General features: G+C 32.8%; 1 protein-coding gene across 2 annotated transcripts in view; it reads left to right on the top strand.

Moving 5' to 3' along the window:
- DCLK1 (doublecortin like kinase 1) overlaps nucleotides 1-13,129 on the top strand; it is a 172,182-nt gene that overhangs the window by 139,154 nt on the left and 19,899 nt on the right. For both annotated transcript variants that reach the window (XM_026681879.2, XM_026681878.2), the window contains exons 12-16: nucleotides 3,235-3,368; nucleotides 3,658-3,735; nucleotides 4,283-4,379; nucleotides 6,118-6,198; nucleotides 8,838-8,951. In XM_026681879.2, coding sequence (XP_026537664.1) covers nucleotides 3,235-3,368; nucleotides 3,658-3,735; nucleotides 4,283-4,379; nucleotides 6,118-6,198; nucleotides 8,838-8,951 — 504 coding nt within the window. The remainder of the gene's footprint in view (nucleotides 1-3,234; nucleotides 3,369-3,657; nucleotides 3,736-4,282; nucleotides 4,380-6,117; nucleotides 6,199-8,837; nucleotides 8,952-13,129) is intronic.

Genomic DNA, 13,129 nt, shown 5'->3' with positions numbered 1-13,129 from the left:
GGCTACATTAACTTTCAAAGGCTAGGAGGATGAAATTAACCCAGGGCAATAGGAAAGGTGTGTATGTGCGTGTTACAATAGGCCTATGCTGTATAGTTTTGCATAGTTAACTTCTACGCTGTGATGTGTCCAGTTCTTAGAAAACAAAGAACCATCCCAGTATAGAGAGATTACTGAATTATATTTCAAAATATGCATTAATCAATAAGCTTTCAGTTGCTGAAGAAAATTGGAATGTCTATTGTTTATGCAAGACTGTAATAGTCTAGGCTCACTTCATTTGGAAAGCTGAGTTTTCCCATTTTAATTGGAACATTTTTCCATAATTGCTACTATTTAGTGTGATTATTTTGTCAAATCATGGGATAGCTTTATAGCCATATAATAAGCCCAGGAGAACAACTTCTCTGACTGTTGCCATCTGCAGTGATCACCGAGCAGCTTAGAAAATATGGATAGCCTTTAGAATAATAGGATGCATATGGTAGCACACAATTATATGTAGCTGGATTCAATTAGTGTTGTACAATTACACTGTTTTATTGCTTAGCTAAAACAGTGAAAGCGCTACATGGTGAGTAATTTACACTAATCCACATCTCTTTAATTGGCCTTCAGGTCTCAAAGGAAAATAGAATTTGTAAAGACCTTACTTTTTGACTAAGATGAACTTTAAATGATCATTTACATTCTTTGATCTTGACAAGGCAGATAGTGAATATATTACTGTTTCTTATTTCAGCCTTAATTATATATTTCAATCTTTCTTGCTGAGGTTATAGTATTCAATCTGATATCCATCAGACTGCAACTTCCAACATTCTCTAGTAAGTCATTGCCATATTGGCAGGGAATTTTGGGAATTGTAGTCCCAGCATTTCTGGCTAATCCTGGACTGTGGGCATGTCAAAGATTTAGGACATGCAATATTTTCTCCCTCATTATATTTACTATATATTTATAGGAAAAAAAAGATTAATGTCTACATTTCTTCATTCAAAGTTTTCTTTTTTAAAATCTTTAGGAAAAATATAAACTATAGAAAATATGAATTCTTTTAATTGGTCCTTCATAAACTGATGAAATTGTTATTTAGATTTGCAAAGATTTTCCTCTATAGTTTCCATAATCCTAGCTACACAGAATCTTTAATAAAAATATCTAAAACTATTTATTAAGAAGTAATGGCCAAGAAAAACAGTTTGTAAGATTAATTAGATGTTCCCTGAAAATCATTGTTAAATATCTGAAATGTTATTAAAAATGTTGAGAAATAATTACTAGTATAGTAGTAGATCTGCTACATCAGTAAACATGTTCTTAATAGTTAATAACCAGAAGTATACATATGTTTTTACTACAGCTGCAGTTGTATTTTCTTTCCTTATACATTTTGGTGTTGCCATTGCTTTGTGTTGAGAATTTGATAATGTGTTTTCTAAAGACAAATTCCGGTCGCATGAATTTGTTATAAATTAACTGGAGGGAATAATACATTTCTATATTTCTATATTGCCACTTCAGAATATATATTTGATGATATAGTGGCCCGTAATAAGAACCTTTACATTATTCTTATTGCAAGTAAATTATGAAATATTATTTCTCTTTGCCTCTGATCTTAGAATAGTTTTGGTTGTTGCTTTGCTAACAGTTTAAAAGAAAAAGTGTCCTAGGAAAATAAAAAGAGACACAAGGGAGAGTTGTTAGAAAAACAGCTTACAAATTCCTGCACATCCTAGAAATTTGCCCTAGAAATGTAGAATAATTGAGGTAGGAAGTGCACAAAGGCATCCTGTCACCAATAGGATTCCATTCTTAAAGGATGTATTAATATGAAAAAGACAAGCTCTGTTTGTCTCTTATTCTCAACAACTAACAATATTTGATGGACAATTTATGACCAAGCAAATAAAGAGCTTAAAAGAGTCTTCTGTTTATCTATCTAAATAAAATACTTGGTCATGAATTATACTAAATTAAAGATTAGTTGTTTGTTTTTTATATTGTTTATATTCATCATTTTTCAAAAAATAACTCAATGTGGTGGTGAACATATCCAATATATCTTCATCCTCCTTTTTTCATTATGACTGGTATTTTCAAAAGCATAGAGCATATATTCTTTCAAAGGAGTACTTGAAAAATAAATTTAGTTTCTCACAATTGTGGTTTGAAATGTGCTGCAGTCCCTAATCTATATTCATCTCATTTTGTATGATGGTTCAATAGCTGATGTTACATTTTTAGAAAAGAAAATTTATAGCCTCCTGTGTCCTTTGTGTAACAGTGGACATGAAGATATATATTAATCATAACTGTAGGTAATTGCCTGGCTGCCCATCTTTTTCCCACAGGTTATCCTTACTTTCATGAAATGTTTCATGGTAACATTTTATAGCAGTGGACAGAAATGGTTTTTCTTACAAGTAAATGTCAACTGTATTTTTTCTGTGTGATTTACCCAACACCTACTCTTTTATGGGGAAGTTTCAAATATGTTATCAAGACTTCCATGACCTGTGACAGAAAAGAAAGTGGAAGTAAAAAAATAATAATAATCCTGTGCCACTACATACTGTAAATGATTTGGTGTTTTCTTAAATATTAAACTTAATATTTTTAAATCTGTAGATTTAATATTTTTAAATCTGTAGATTTAAAATATCATTTAAAAAATCTGCAGATTTTAAAAAGAGAAAAAATATGTAGAATTTAAAAGAATATTATTTTTAAAAAGTCATCTAGAAATGAGACAAAATCGACTTTCTGAAAACCAAAAGTTTCATCTCTTCCTACTATCACATTTTAAACACACAGGAAATTAAAATGAACATCTTTCCCAAATATTTTTAAGCGTTTGTTTGACTAATTAAATTCTATGTTTACCAAGAATAAAACAGTGTCTAAAGGACTGGAGTCACACTATGCCAAAATTGTATATCATATATCGATGGAACTATGTACATAAAAGTTGTATTGCCTTTGGGCTCCTATATTTTAGTTATAATATTTGGTCTCATGGTTGATGTTCATTAAACTGAAAACTGGTTAGTTTCAAAACCTTTTCCACTATCTCCATACTACTTTGCCTTCGTCTTTCTTCCTCACTCCAAATTCACACATGAATATGCTGGAGAGTGGCAGGGTCTGCTTCCTTAAAGTATATAAGGTTGGCTATTAAAAGAATATCATATTTCTGGCATAATTTAATTGTTTTAATTTTGTTTTCAGGTCTATGAGCACCAAGATGGAAGCAAGTCGCTGAAACTAGGAGATTTTGGTCTGGCCACAATAGTAGATGGACCTCTTTACACGGTCTGTGGAACCCCCACCTATGTGGCTCCAGAAATCATTGCAGAAACTGGGTAAACTAACTGCGCCTGGTACAAGGGATTCAATGGACAATTATTTTTCCCCATAGGATGAAGCAATGTTCTTTGAAATAGAAACCATACCGAATTTGAATTTTGATATCTTATATTTATTTATAAGTTTGTCCTTATATCATACAAATGTGATGTAAACTACACTTTTATTCAGATGAGATCATTTAATTTAATGAAGATCCTTACCAACATATCATTTTCTGTTGCCTTTATTTCCCTTAGATCATACATTCTTGGTTTCCTAACCATAATCCCTTATCAATTTTAGATATGGCCTGAAGGTGGACATCTGGGCAGCTGGTGTGATTACTTACATCCTGCTGTGTGGTTTTCCTCCATTCCGTGGGTACGAGCTATGATTTTCTATTCATCTCTTAACTATTCTATCAGTTGCCCATATGGTTTTCTTCCCCTGCCTGGGTGTAATATTGGCTGCTAGCCTCCTCCCATTTGTAAAACATAAAATAGCAATAGAGGAACATATTGTTACTAAGACTTAAATACTGGGGGGAAATCTCTTTTTTCATAGAAACTTGAGTTCTATGTTACTAGAATTGTCTGCAGTGTAAACCATATTTAATGGAAATAAGAAATATGCAGGGTTATAAATGTCCGAACCATTCCAATATAAAACTGACTGCTTTATGAGGCTTTTTTTATTCTCTTCTTCTTTTGTCTTTTCCTTAAATTTCAAATTTGATATTTGTGTTTATGCTGGTCTATGACTCTAACAAATATTTGATTTGCAATTCAGATTGCCCAAAAAACTCCACTTATGGCAGTGCATAACAAACATAGTTTTGCAGCATTTTAAAAAGCTTTTTGTCTTTTTGCTTGTCTTTAATTTATTAGGAGTAATGAGAAAATGACAGTTTTATTTCTTTGTTATGCAGAAGTGGAGAAGACCAGGAAGTTCTTTTTGATCAGATTTTGATGGGACAAGTAGAGTTTCCATCTCCTTATTGGGATAATGTATCTGACTCTGCAAAGGTATATTAAAAATGTTTTTTCTTTCCTTTAGAGCATTTCTTTATGTTGTTCTATTGCAATATATCTATATATATATATATGGATGGATCTTTATATATATATATATATATATATATATATATATATATATATATATATATATATATGTTTCTTAAGTTTTTAGGTGCCCATGTATGGTGTTGGCTTGGTTCGGGTATTATTTGCCATCATCAGGCTTCTGTATAGTGTTCATCTGTGAGTCAGACTTTTACAGACTTTGCTACAACTTTAAAAGAACAACTACAGTGATGTGGGAAAATACCCGAACAAGCTGAATGCCATACATGTAATACCATAAAACTTAAGAATATATATATATATATATATATATATATATATATATATATATATATATATATATATATATATATATATATATATATATATATATCTTAAGTTTTCGGGTACTTCTGCAGATTCAGCTTTGTTGCGTTGGGAGGTTCCCACTGTCATTGTCAGGCTGTGCTTTTAGTTGCCAGTGCAAGCAGTGCTCAACTGCTTGCACTGGCACTCAGCTTCTGCATAGTGTTCCTGAAGATGGCGAGTGGGACCTTTACAGACTTTGCTACAACTTTAATCTACGATGGGAGAAAACCCGAATAACCAAAGATCCACATACAAATACCATGAGAACCTCAGAAAACAAATATATATATATATATATATATATATATATATATATATATATATATATATATATATATATATATATATATATATATATATATATATATATATTTTCATATCATTAATATATACATTAACATAGCATTAATTATAACACTGTAGCATTTCTTTATATCTCTGTACTAGACATGTTTAAGATAGCTTCTAAATCAATAACATTCCTATGCTTTTGATAGTTTATTAAATCTACATCTGATACATCTTCTTTGCATTGTTCATTTTACGAGATTATACATCTCCAAAATTACTAAAGAAATGCTACAATTAATGCTATGTTTGGATATGAAGCATGATTCTATTAGTATACATGATTAATGTCAACAATGCTTTAAATAACATTCTAATTTATTGTAATTTGGAACTATAGTTCTACTATGATTGTTTGCTTTAGTTTTCCGGGAAAGCTGTGGACAATTTACAGTTCCTCAGTGCATGCAGAGGATGTATAAGCCCTTAAAGCCAAATGAAATTATGCATATTACAGTATCTGGAAGGAAAATATTTTAGCTTTGAAGGACTCATATGAAGGGAAGGTAACAAAGATTCTATCCAAGTCTGTTTAGTTGTGCCGAGGAATAGAACCTGGATTTTAGAAAATATGGAAAATAAAAAATACTGTGTTATACTCGAATTGATAGTACAGGAGGCTTTCTGGAACTGAATATAAGGACTTGAGAAATTAATGAGCGTATTTTCTGGATATTTAGGAAAATATTTTCCAAATTATTTCGTAGATATTAATAATAAAATATTGTTTCAAATATATTTGACCATCCTTAGATTCAATACTATTTTAAATTTTTCAAATGATTTTCCAACTTTTAGGTTTTTCTAAACTTTTCAGTTATCAGCGTTATACATTAAAAGGCAAGGTTGGAATGTATTTCATCCTTGCATCTTACTTTTTTCAATGTATTCAGTAATGTATTTGCTATTATCATCTTTGCAAAATTCTTTATCAAATGTATCCTATTAGAATGAACTTACTGGGTATACTATTTTCATTCTGTAGGAACTAATTACTATGATGCTTCAGGTAGATGTAGAACAGCGTTTTTCAGCTTTGCAAGTGCTTGAGCATCCATGGGTTAATGTAAGTAAAGCTACTTGTTTCATTTTAGCCACACTGCATTTTATTGCATTATTTGTCAAATCAGCTGGAATGCTGTTTTGGAAATATGAAATTTTTAAATATTACAGCAAAATGTAGGCTTATCTCCAATAATAACTTTCTCTGCGTATATTCTGAAAATGAGTTTAAGAATATGCCAGACTCAAGATGGTGTTGTGTCTTCAGAAAGTGTAACTAACTTTCTGAAGTTTTGCCAATTCCCATTCATAAACTTGTTATAAAGGACTTGCCATACCAGGATACATTTTTCCATTAAATTTAAAACTGAATAGGGCTTTAAAATTTATCTTTTTAAAAAAATAGTGCATCAAGCTAACCAGAAGGAGAGAGAACCTTGCATAAAGAAGGGAGGGGGAGGAATGAATATCCAATGGCATTTCAGATAATTTGATTAAATTGCTCAGAAATTATTTTCCTTGCCTATAAAAAAAAAGAAAGGCTAATTTAGATTGTGATAGATCAACTTATCCATTGCTACAATTCAGGTACAAATTTGCCCTTATAATGTAATATAATAATTTTTTACCTATCCCACTTACATGATAGATGCAACATGAAGGGTTTTTATTCTAGAAATTATTTGGTTATATTCCAACCAAAATTTATATTCTGGTTAATTTGATGTACTATTTTTTTAAAAAAGATAAATTTTAGAATATACATATCTTTACTCAGCAATGATTAAAGTTATTTTAGCCTGAAATAGTATATACCTACATTGTATAAGTTCCCATTTCTAAATAGAAAGGTAGTTATATTGAATGATTTTTATCAGTTATCTACAAAATAAAACTCCCTGTTCTACTAGCCTCATTTTTATGAAAGTAAATTTACATATGTTAAACTGAGCTTCTACTCTTTCACAAAATCACAATACTGACACTCATTATTTATTATTCCAAAATTCACATGAATATACATTTTATCAATTTGTTACAATGCCTCAGAATATTTATTTATTGAAATTAATTTATTAAATTTATATGCGGTCCATCTCACTATCTTGAATATTGATTTAGCAGCCTGCAATTTAGGTTTATGTCAAAATATTTATTATAATGTTTGCAGCATTAAGTGCAAGTATTCCAACTGACCAAAATGGAATTCAATACCTCCCAGATTTCAGAAAAATCAGTTATTTTCAAGTTGAGTCAAAGATGAAATGATTCTTAACTTTTTTATTCTAACTAAAAAGTAAAACTTAAATAAACTTGAAAATGTAGAAAAATTAGATCCATCTTTGCCAATGTTGAATTTGAAAAAGCTTCATAGAGTTTCATTCTGTGAGATAACCAAAAGAAACAAAGCACAGCCTAGAATTCCAGTGGTGAAATAGTGAGATCAGTGATACAAGTCTGATTTTTCTCCTCAATTTATTTAGTAACAAAAAAAGAACATTGTACATCTTTCATTTATGATCTCTTTAATATTTCCAAAATTTAGTGTGATTCAATCACTATATTATTAGAATCACTATATTGGATTCCTAGTGTCATTACAAATTATGGCATTAATATTATTATGCAAAAATGATAATACAACATATTGTGGCTGCACTTTGTATGCGCAGCTTGTGTATACTTCAGAAGATCAATTAAGATTCGCCAAAATTACTCTGGCGTTATATTGATGCATAAGGCAACTGTATAAACCAATTTTGGGGCCAAATGGTTCCATTTTAGTTTCAGTGACATAAGCCTGACTGTGCTGCTAGTTACTGGAAAACAGACATGTTCAATTCTACTTTACTGAAAAACTATCCATTTGGTCTAAGCTTTCTGAATCAGTTTCTGACTGAAATACATCTGATTTTGGATGAAGAGATGTAAACAAGCCTTAGGTTTCTCTTAATCATTTCATTATAATTTACTGTTTATGTTGCAATCAAAGATATAGCAGAACCTTTAGGTATAGCACAGTATCTTTTTGTGAAATATAATAATTATTTTAATTCTGAATTCAGCATTTCAAAAGTCTTACCTGGCTGGAAGGAATAAAACACATTATGTCTAAAATAGATCAGAAAATATTGCTTTTAAAAGAACTTTGGCTGTAAGTACAAGAACCTGGAAGTTGCCAATCAAGATTGTTTAATTTTTATTTACAATTGCTATGTTGATTAAAAGTTGTATAAATAAATGAAATTATAATACCTGGTCTTCAAAATGTATTTTTAAAGGGGTTTAAAAGGGCCTCACAGAAAATCTGGAGTCGTTCTAAAAATATACATGGTTCATGAAATACTAATATTATTGAGATTATCAGGTTTTTTTTTTTTTTGGTGTGAAAGTGCCCCCAAACATTGAAATTAGCACGCCTTGTTTTTGGTTACCTTCAGGCATATTATTAAAGTTAAGCAATAAATCATAGTAGAAACATGATTATAGCTAGGAGTTATAATAATACTTTGTTATCTTCAGATAGGATTCTATTCAGGAGTTCTTAGTTGATGATAAAAGGCCACCAAGGTGTTTGTAAATTTTGGATTCACAAAATTAATTATATTTGTGAAAATTAAAAATCCTTGGGACACAATAACTTTAGAAAAATAACCACAAATTTGTTAGTCCTGAAATGAATTGCTTGTTTTTGTTTTGTAGGATGATGGCCTTCCAGAAAATGAGCATCAGTTGTCAGTAGCTGGAAAGATAAAAAAACATTTCAACACAGGCCCTAAGCCCAACAGCACAGCAGCTGGAGTTTCCGTTATAGCAGTAAGCATCTACAATACATTTTTTCTCCATATTTAGAACATTATTTTTTCTTAGGAACCCTCCCCCATGTTAAATTAATGTATTCAGTTTTAATTGCAGTGAAAAAACAGATATTCCATTATCCCATCATTGGGAAATCACACTTTTTAATTGCTTCATCATCCTAAGCTGCTTGGCAGCATACATATTTCTTACTGAAAATCAGTCCTTATGAGGAGAAAAATTCAACACAAATTCACTGAGATGAACATTTTTAAAGAGCATTTCATGAAAAGAAAAAAAGTCACATCCCAATTATAAGCAAGAGACAATGTAATGAATAAAATCCGCATATAAATGCAGAAATGAAGCCATTTTAGATATAGATATGGCTGCTTACTTAATTTGGTTTGGCCATATTATCTGAATTGGCTCAATGCAGGTCCAGGGGTGGGATTCTGCAGGTTCGGACCGATTTAGGTAAACCAAATCTGTTCTGGTGATCATTTTGCCCCCATCCCTGCTCTTTCCTGTGCTTTATTTCCTTGTTTTGGAGCACAGCTGATTCACGTGGCAGAGTAGTTTTGCCACGCTTCAGCTGTTTCACTCACCGGGGCTGCAGTAGAATGTAAGTATTATAGCTGAAAATGGGTTATTTTAAATGGTGTGCACGCATGCGATCACTGTACCGGTTGTTACACCGGTTGAATCACACCATTGTGCAGGTCACTATAAAGGCTCCCATTATCGCTATGCCACACAAGGCTAATCCATGCAATGTTCTGTGTTTGAGGGATTGGTACCTGCACTGTCATCCCAGCTGAAGTTAAGGTACTAATTTACCTAAAATTTCCTTGCCTGAGCAATTTTAGGATTTTCCCTAACTGTAGTGAAACTGTAATAGCCATAATGAATTCCATTTTTAAGGACACCAAAAAGATTCATGATGATTTGGTATGACATAGATCAGGGATGTCAAACTCACATCATCACATTGTCCTCGTGACTATTATGACTTTTTCCCCTCTAAATTTGCTAAAATGGGGTTGGGCATGGCCAATGTGTGATGCATCCAGCCCATGGGCTGTGAGTTTGATACCCCTGACATAGATAGATAGATAGATAGATAGATAGATAGATAGATAGATAGAGAGAGAGAGAGAGAGAGAGAGAGAGAGAGTCAGTCATCATAAAATGACATCCTAGAGTGGAAATGGATAGAGATCAATCTATTGGTGTATTGTCTTTTATATTCCAGAATACATTTAGATATATGCGCATGAATTTTATTACATTTTAAATAGGTTTATTTTGCACACAGACTAAGTGCTCCCTTCTAGGCAGAAATTAAAGTGGCTTGAGATTTAAATAGAGTCAACATAAGTCTTTCAACATGCTCAGTTGTATTAGCAGGATATAGTATGGGAGATTATGAGACTTGTTTAACGTATCATCTGTATATCATAGTGCAAATAGAAATGAATTAGTTTCACCTTGACCCTTTGCCAAGAACATACATTTAAAACATGTATTTAATAGTAGTGAAATTATTAGTATTTGTTGATCACTCAAACATATGCAGGATATACAATTCTACTGATAAATATAATGGAGTGGTCAATTTTTTTTAATGTTCCCATCTTTTTTTCTTTGTCTGCCTACATTTTAAGCTTTCTTCCATAATTATGCCTCTCAGAACCATGCTCCAGACTGAAACATCATAATGATTCATTGAACATGCTCATTTACCTCATTAGACTGATCAGAGTTTCTTCCCTAGCTTCACTAAATCGTAGATGGTACAACCAGCATTTGTAGGTGGTACACTTTGGGTAGCTGTTGTATAGTCAGAAGCTGATTTTAAGTCAGCAAAAGTAAAAAAAAAAAAACTTATTTGGCAGAATTGGCAAATTCATCCTCCTTACCATGGAAGATAATTTGTCATCTTTTTCTTAGCTTTGGACTTTATTGTTCCTATTACGTTAATGGCATCATCTAACATACTGTCCATATTTTTTTATATTTTTTTAAATAGGGAAACCACCATAGCTTTCCCACAACTAAAACATCCCATTGTATGCATTTTTCATATGAATTGCCAGGTATATGCTTAACTGTCCAGCTGAAACTCTTTTCAATTGGACTGCCAGCACGCTTGCCCGTGAGATGTACCGCTCAGTTCTTCTACTCTGCACTGTTTTTCATAGTTCTTACAACTTCAGAATGCTTTGCTAGTCCCTTTTGCACCCATTTTTGCCTTCTTTATTGTGTTTATTTTTCTCTTTTAAATTTAATTTGCAAGATTTGCAATAAATTTTATTGTTTTTGATAGTTCAAACATTCTAAATAAGAAAAGGTATTGCATTGTAGCTTCAAACTGATAATAAAAATGCTATGAGAATAAAGGAATACACAGATCTTTGCATTGTGTTTAGCATTGTGTTATTTTGGCACCTTATCAATTTGCTATTGGTGGTGCAGTGGCCTAGAGGTGGAGCTCTCGCCTCACAATCAGGGGGCTGTGAGTTTGATCCTAGGTACCGGCAGATATTTTTCTCTCTGGGCACAATGAGTAAGTATTAGCTGTGAACTCTTCATTGGCGAAAGGAAGAGCATCTGGGCAGTAAACACTCAGCTCCATTCAATTGCCCCAACTCCAGCCCCCAAGGGATTACGGGGTCATTAAAAGACAAAAAAAATCAATTTGCTATTGGGCTTACATTATTCTATAGTTCTCCATTGCTTTGGTTCATTATAAATTTGAGCAAAAACCCTGCAGTTCCATTTAACTTTTTAAAAATGTTGCTTATATATTTTTGCTAGATAACACTCGCAAACCACTCTAACTTTCATCAACTTTACTATACAATGTTAATAAATAAAATAATATTTATTATTTTTCTAATCCAGTTCAAATGTTCTGTTCTGTATGTACCCATCTATTCAGTGGTGTGATTCAAATTATTTTACTATTGGTTCTGTGGGCGTGGCTTGGTGGGCGTGGCAGGGGAAGGATGGTGTAAAATCTCCAGTCAGAGGTGGGATTTGCTGATTCTCCAAACTCCTCAAAATTTCCGTTACCAGTTCTCCAGAACTGGTCAGAACCTGCTGAATACCACCTCTGCATCTATTGTAATGTTTAAAATGTTTCTATGTGGGATGGAGTCCATTATGTATGCTACCTTATACCTTAACAAAAATATCCGACAGCAATAGCAATAGCACTTAGATTTATGTACTGCTCCATAATGCTTTAGAGCAGGGGTCTCCAATCTTGGCAACTTTAAGACTTATGGACTTCAACTCCAAGAATTCCTCAGCCAGCGAAGTGAACTGGCCGAGGAAATCTGGGAGCTGAAGTCCACAAGTCTTAAAGTTGCCAAGGTTGGAGACCCCTGCTTTAGAGCACTTACTGAGCAGTTTACAATGTCAGCATATTGGCCCTAACAGTCTAGGTCCTCATTTTACCAACCTTGGAAGAATGGACAGCTGAGTCAATCTTGAGCTGTTCAGGCTATGGACAGAGTTAGCCTGTAATATTGCATTCTAGCCATTGTGCCACCACCACTCCTAAAATGGATATAAGTGCAGTATAAGTAGTCCTTCAATTAGGACCTTAATGGAGTTATTGTGATTATAAGTCACGATGACCTTAAAGCAGATCTTCTACATGACCAACCCAATTGTACAACCTTTTTGGGGGTGGTTGTTAAGTGAACGTCACAGTCATTGAGCAAACCAATTGTTTGCTATGAGACAGTTTTATCAAAATTCAAAAGTAATTGCCAGGTTTTGGAAACAATGTAGTAAAATGTGGTCACATAATTTTGGGGGGTGTGAGCCGGTTGCCAAACAATTGACATGAGGTCATGTGACCACAGGGGGGTGACTGATGGAACTTCAGAACCAGAGAGGTGATTTCAAATGGTTGCTAAGTCAAGGACTATTTATAATTAAGCACAACTTAATACAGAAAGGAGACTAAATGTAGGCTTGAAGCCAGTTTGCACCTATTCGCTAGAACTGGTTGTTAACATTCTAAGCAGTTTGGAGAACCGGTTGTTAGAAGAAATTACTGGCCTAATCCTGTAAGGAAGGCAGGAAGGAAACATTCTGGTGTTGCTTACAGAAACTGCCTCTCCATTAACCCTTATTACATTCTTGGCAGGACTAGACTTCCTGTCTCTGGAACGTCTCTG

This window comes from Notechis scutatus, chromosome 5, assembly GCF_049901735.1.
Source record: "Notechis scutatus isolate UNSWTSFEM ecotype Mainland chromosome 5, rNotScu1.2, whole genome shotgun sequence".
Taxonomy (NCBI): domain Eukaryota; kingdom Metazoa; phylum Chordata; class Lepidosauria; order Squamata; family Elapidae; genus Notechis; species Notechis scutatus.
This window is presented reverse-complemented; position numbering and strand designations above follow the sequence as displayed.